Genomic DNA, 6,898 nt, shown 5'->3' on the forward strand with positions numbered 1-6,898 from the left:
TTGAATAACTTTAACACTTCCACACTCCTCAAAGTTTTACAAAACCTATGGCATTCCATAAACCAACAGCATCTCTCTAATGCTTCAAACAAACAACATCAAGTACCGTCCTGGAGCATGCGACGAACCAAAACCGTTTCCCGATCGCTTTTCTCATGAGTCATCATATTCTGGATCTGCTGTACAATCTGCCAACAAACTGAAAATTAGTACCATGGCAACAAATTCACCATAATCGATTCTTCCATTCTGTAGAAGCAGAAAATCTTGAACATAGCAAACCTACATCAACAAAGAGTACAAGTTAAGCAAAGATTCAAAATCTTGAACATCTAATCCCGAAAGTAAGTCTTCAGCATCATTTACAATCTCACCTTTTTAAGTGATGCCTCTGACATTCCTATAGGTTGATAAAGATCATCTCCACCACCAAACGCACAAATAGAAACCGCAACTTTGCAACTTTGCATATAACTTTTGTCTTCATCAGATATTTTAAAACAACCATGAGCAAGTAAGAGAAAAAAAAAGGGGTCGCATTAAGCAAACAGACACACAGTAGGGGCTGAGTTGGCTGACTTGGTGAATTGAAAGATAAAGGTCCCAGGAGTGGAAAGAGAGTGGACAGCCAATTCTATGGGCAAAAGACACAGAACTAATATTGCTAATGGAATTCTTCCCCTGTAATTTTATCTTTTCAAACTAAGAGTAGTCACATTACTTAGAAAATATCTTTAATCTTTCCTCAAAACAAGCGTGAACATAAAGCAAAAGGGGATTGTGTTTACTCCCCCTTCTGTGTTACGCAAAAAGAGGGATAATAAAAAATACACACTCACGACAATTGGCAATGCAGACCCGTTTTGCAGCTATAATCACATGAACTCTTTCACAGTGGATTATAAAAAAAACATAAAAAAAAAAAAAAAAAAAAAAATGATTATAACAAACATGATACTCAAAACATATTAAAGACAATTCGATACAAACAAGATACAAGACAAATGACATAATACTATACAAAGAGCTTAACCGGCAAGAAAAAAATATTTTTATTGATCTAACAATCTTAGCAATAGAAAGTGATTGCATGCATCTGCATGGCCATATTTTATTTTGTGCAAATTCCCTTTAGTTCAAATAGCAATGAAATTCAGCAGGGATGAAGAGAGACTATTATTCTACAAGTCTGGATCTGAATTAGCAAAAATGGGAGCTGCTCGGCTTAAGAAAACTCCATCAGATCCCTTATCTTCAAATTGAATCAGAAACCCAAGGTGCTCAAACCCTTCCATAGATATAACCTGAAGAAACAGTACTTATGTGAATAAACCAAGACAAAATAAAAGCTAATAACAAGTAAAAAAATGGAAATAGAGTAAGATATGTAAATACAAGAAAGACTTATCAAGAATACATGGTAATAGAGTTACAGCAGAGAGGCTGATAACAAGGAGGAAGTAAAATAAAGAATACAACCAATCAGAACATAATAGAAAATGGGGCACAAAGCCATACATGTTAAGAAGGAACAGAGAATAGGAACGTAAAGAATAAAAAAAGCACCAAATTTATATTCCGAAATGTTACAAGGAAAAATCAGCTCAAATCTGTGATTGATTGCTTAAAAGCTGGCAAGGTCTTTGTCCTGTTTTGGTTGAAACTGCCTACATTCTTATTTGGCCATGCGAATAAGGCTCCAACTTCCTCTTGCAACATAAAATCAGGTTTAACACCAAAACAAACCAATTTTAGGTTGCAAACAACCCTAAACAAGGCAACTAATGATAAAGAGAAAAAAAGCACAATAATGATTGCATTGTTTCATAACAATAAAAATGCTGTTCTGCCACTTGCCAAGCTATATCATAACACAAACCAGGATATGCCTTCAAAGACTAGAACATAAATTGCTACAAAGTAAAGACTATAGCCTACAGCTATAACTTCGAACAGCGAATAGATATATAATTACTGCAAAATTTTGCAGACAAGGTGAAATCCGTATTAATGAGATGCTCTTTTTTCTGATAAGACATAATGAGATACTTAGCTGGATAGAAAATGGGACAAACAAAAATTATAGCAAATCCTACTGCCTTAGGTACTAAATTCAAATGAAACATAAAATTTATCATCGCAAGTCATAGAGTGCCAGCTGCATTAATCGTATTTTACAGCAATCCTAAAACAGCAGGCAGATGGAAGCAATAAAACATGAACAATCAAACCAAGCAATTTAAGACATTGGCTCTCAATTAATTTCATTACATTTGCTAGCAGCACCCATCAAAATTTCTTACTTAAATGCAGCAATGCATTGGATATAGAATTAAAAAGAAAAAGACAACAAATATTACAAACAACTCATAATGAAGACCAACTTCAAAGCCATCAAAATGCAGCAATGAATGAGGTGGAAGGCCAAACATCAGCAACCGCAGCTGCATCCTTATGCGAGCGCGGCAAAAGCCTTTTATACGATTGAATGTACAAAAACAGGATCAGATCAAGCAAATCAGCACCAACGGAATCAACATCGTCGAAGCGCGAGGTGACGAGAAGGTCGGATTCGGAGTGAAGCACCGAGGCGAGAGTGTCGAGGACGAGACGTGCATGGTCCAAAGAGATCTCGAGGGCGTCAGCGAGGGCCGCCGAGTCGACTCGTTGAGTGGAGGAAGATACGAGCTTTTGCTTCAGAGAGGTTAGGGCCTGGAGTGGGTCAGTGAATATGAGCTTCTGGATTGGTAGGAGGCCGTTCTCGAAAGGCTCGCGTCGCGGGTGGAGAAGAGTGGTCGGACTTGGATTCGGAATCGAAACAAGGGTCAGTAAAGAAGGTCGACTGGTTGAGAAGGCAATCGAAAGAGTGGCAGAGCGAAAAAGAAAAGAAAGGAAACGGAGGGAACAAATCGGCAGCAAAGAGGCGTAATGGACTGGGAGGAAATCGGCAGAAAACAAAAGCAAAAAAATAAGGAAGGAAATCGGATGAAGGAACAGAAGAGAAACAAGGGGATGGGGGGAGGGCAAATCAGGGAGGTGATGTTCAATCGGTAGCTATCTGGGCAAAGAGGGGGGAATAGAAATCGGTGGTTTTCACCGATTAAGAAGGTAATGGATTAGGTGCGTATTATCAATACATCAAACCAAACGACGTGTTACACCCGGATTAGGTGGGGCCCACCGATTAGGGGTGTATTGGCTATGCCAATACACCAAACCAAACAAGCTGTAAGTGTTATTTTTTTTTCACTGTTTAGGGGATAAAGACACCTTTGTTATTAGACTATGGTAGCATATTACATGTGACATTTTTGTTGTTTTCAGGAATTTGTTTACTCTACACTGTACAATGCTATATAGGCTCCCTTTGGATGCAACTGCATCTCAGTGCGTTGGCTGTTTTAGGCTAAAAAAAAAATTGCAACTGAAACGTTAGTAAACGCAAGGCTGTTTGGAAAGCATTCTTCAGTGCGTTGAGAATGCATTTCACCTCACCGGAGGCTTAATTTCAGACTGGAGCCTTTTGTTCCAGTGAAAATTGGGTAACTTCAATTGTTTTTTTTTTTCCTCTTTTACCCATATATTCTTCCGTTGCATTCTTCTTCAGGCTTTTCTGATGTTTGGTTACCCTTCTTCTCCCCTTTCCCCTTCCCTTGGGTTGCAAATCAGTGTTCTTGAATTTTCTGTGTTTCTCTTTTTTTCTAATTGAAATTTTCATTTTTTTCCTTATTTGGTTTTGCATTTTTTTTAAAATTCTGTGTTCTTGGATTGACAGGAGCAAAAGTTCTTGATCGGAAGTTCAATAATAAAACTGTCTTGCTTCATTTCCATTATTTATTGCTTGGTTAACATTCTGTAAGGCCTTTGTAATTATGCTTCAATATCGTGTTTCAGTTTTTTTGTTGATTATTTTCTAATCTTGAGTTTCCCCTGTTCTGCATCAGATATGCATGTACTATGAGTCCATAATCCATATTATTTCAGTGATAACATGGGATGTACTGAGGACATTGTTATTTGATCCCTCTTTTTTCTTTTTCTCTTATTTAAGGGACTTACATTTGTTATGCTCAGGTGTAAACCTTGATGGAATCTGTTTTCACTTTTCTTTCTCAGAGAGTTTTTACATAGCTTTATGGCTCTGTAATGATGGTCATTGGAGTATATCCGCCCTGTGGATTTTTGATCTAGCATTCTCGTCTCCCAAAAATATTTTAAGTTTTACATTTTTCCTTTTATTTTCACTGGGCTTTGGGAGAGGTTGTTAAAACTTTTGCAAAACTAGTGAACTTTTGTGGTATCTACCAGATTGGTTCAATGCCATTTGCTTATTTTCTTGGCATATGGTGGAAGTCGTGACTCGTGAAAAGCATTAAAAAATAGCTCGTTTTAGTATGTATAACCTAAGTTGTCGGATTTTGGATCAGTTAATATCCAGAATCAAAGAATCACTGCAAATGTGATATATTGTTCTTATGGTTCCTTGCTATTCTGTAGAATCGGTGAGTTTATTTGCTATTCTGTAGAATCGGAGTTGTTCTTATGATCAATGTTGCAAACTTTTGCTTCTAAAGATGCTTGCAGTGGGAATTTTTATTGTTAGACTCCTGTGACTTCTTTTATGACTCTTCAATAGTCTGATCAATAAAGTCTTTGTTTTGAATGGTTTTCTTTTGTTGCAAAGGATGGTGCACAGGATGAATTCAGTTTTATGCTGTATTTTAAAATGCTATGCTGTCTGTATGCTGATCTGCATTTTATTCTCTTGTGTTCTTTGTCTGGTGATGTTCAAATTGTTAGGGAGCTTGTTACAAATTTGTTAATGGTTTTGTTTATTAATGTTTTCTCTATTCATTGCCTTGGCTTTTCTAATCTATTCATCCTTATTCTGCAGCATATTGAAGACTTGACTCAGGAAAAGTTTTCACTGCAATGAGCTCTTGAGGCCTCACGTACATTAGCAGAATCTTTGGTTGCTGAAAATTCATCTTTGACTGATAGTTATAACCAACAGGTTTGTTTCCAAATATTAGATTAGCAGCATTACCGGCTGTTATGGTCATGATATGTTTTTTTATCAGTTCATCGTGCTTCTCCATTGCAGCACTTTCTGTCATTTTATTATCCTAATTTGTATTCTCAATCCTTCTTAAAAATCTCTTAATTATCTTACATTTACTTTTCTCCCCAGAGAAGCATTGTCAACCGGCTAAAATCTGACATGGAGAGCTTACAAGAAGAAATCAAGGCCCAACTGGTTAGTATTTACTATATTTAGGTACTGGTAGTCACTTCAAATTGTTAGAAATAATTGAATCTTATATAACTACATACCACTTTATGTCATATGGTTAATGCAATGGTGTTTGTATGGCATGTGTCATGTGTGCACATATGCACATTGGTTTAGACTTGTTTGTGCTTAGATAAAGTTCTATCTAAAAATTGAGATACCTACTGTGTCTATTGCATCTCTGGTGGTACCCATTAACCAAAAATGCAGTACAAGGAACCCTCTTGAGGTTGTCCATGTCTATGCCCTTTGATCTACACTTGAAGGGGCCTTAAGTAGTGCTATCCCAAAGTTATTAATATTGGGTTTGTTTCGGTTTTATATTCAGGTTGGCCCTCTCAACCTATTGCCTATTGGTTTTAGGTTAGATGCTTAATAACTTTTTATCTATAAAAATGATCCTAAGGCTGGAGCTTTTCCATTTTTCCTGGATTCAATCAATAAGTCTTTGTTTTGAATGGTTTTCTTTTGTTGCAAAGGATGGTGCACAGGATGTTGTTGAACTTTGGCCTGCAATGCAATAGGAAACCAGCAGCAAACCAGCGTGCAAACCAGCATCCAAGCTGAACCAGATAAGCAGCAGCATTTTGTTTATTTTGTTCATTTGTAACTTGATTTAGTTGCAATGTAATTTATACTTAAAGTTAGTAGGAGTAGTTGTTGATTTATGTTTGATGTTATAGCTGGTATGTCAGCTACATTTGTTTGTAATTCTATCTAGGCTTTAGTCATGTATCTTATACTTGACTCGTTCAAGCTTTTGATGGTTTTTGAACCATGAACAATAAGAAATGAATCAGATATGTTGATGAAGAATTGAACATGTGGTTTCTATTGGATTTCTTCTGAAATTAAGAAATGAATCATTTTTCATTCATCATTGCATTGCTTCATCTTTAGCTCAAATGTGAATCATTTTGCATTTTCTCTTCTGATGAATATTCCAATCTATTGGACAAATACACTAGTGTGATGTTGGAAACATGGATCTAGATTTGAATTGTATGCCTTGGGTTTCAATATAAATGAAGCAGAAATTATATATTTAAATTTGATTTATTATATAAATAGTAAGAATGAAATGAAAAGTATAAAAATATTTTGAAAATATGAATGTTACATTTTTAAAATATTTTATCCAATTTCTGTTGAAATAATGTTTTGATTGGTTGTAGGCTAAACAGGGATTTAACAATGCTAATGTTATAAAGTCATATTTTGACGTCTTTAATCTTATATTATAACTCCAATGTTAAACTAAATCAAACTTTTTATCACCCCCAATGTCTTATAATATTGTATTAGTAAAACATTTTAAAGGATTTGGTATGTAGGCAAAATTTCATACAAACATAGATAACGAAATTAGTTCAATTGAGTAACACTGTTAAACCTTCTTGTTAAATTGAGCTGTTCAGTAACTTATGTGCTAGGAATTAGTAAAAACCAGCAGTAGCATATTTATGTAATTGTAATAATTCATTTTTAATTATTTATTATTGAAATAAATATAATTGTAATAATTTTTAATCATTTATTAATTTTATAATTGTTAAATAATTTTAAAATTTCTATTATATATCATTTTTAATCTAATGTCCTTAA

General features: G+C 35.1%; 1 protein-coding gene and 1 long non-coding RNA gene across 3 annotated transcripts; one reads left to right on the forward strand and one right to left on the reverse strand.

Annotated features, from left to right (window-relative positions):
* Positions 1-1,056: 1,056 nt before the first annotated feature.
* On the reverse strand, positions 1,057-3,309 carry LOC107958428 (uncharacterized). The gene is made up of 3 exons (XM_041110433.1): positions 3,301-3,309; positions 2,361-3,054; positions 1,057-1,304 (listed from the first exon to the last, which is right to left on the reverse strand). The coding sequence occupies exons 1-2, from the start codon at positions 3,307-3,309 to the stop codon at positions 2,395-2,397; spliced, it is 669 nt and encodes a 222-aa protein (XP_040966367.1). The 3' UTR covers positions 1,057-1,304; positions 2,361-2,394.
* A 54-nt stretch (positions 3,310-3,363) lies between these two features.
* Positions 3,364-6,170, forward strand: LOC121226782 (uncharacterized). Of its 2 annotated transcripts, XR_005924457.1 has the most exons (5): positions 3,364-3,542; positions 3,776-3,855; positions 4,895-5,014; positions 5,192-5,257; positions 5,773-6,170. It is a non-coding gene; the product is annotated as an uncharacterized lncRNA (long non-coding RNA). The 2 variants fall into 2 exon arrangements; XR_005924456.1 differs by lacking the exon at positions 3,776-3,855.
* Positions 6,171-6,898: the final 728 nt, after the last annotated feature.

The sequence above is a fragment of the Gossypium hirsutum genome, unplaced genomic scaffold, assembly GCF_007990345.1.
Source record: "Gossypium hirsutum isolate 1008001.06 unplaced genomic scaffold, Gossypium_hirsutum_v2.1 scaffold_422, whole genome shotgun sequence".
Classification (NCBI taxonomy): Eukaryota; Viridiplantae; Streptophyta; class Magnoliopsida; order Malvales; family Malvaceae; genus Gossypium; species Gossypium hirsutum.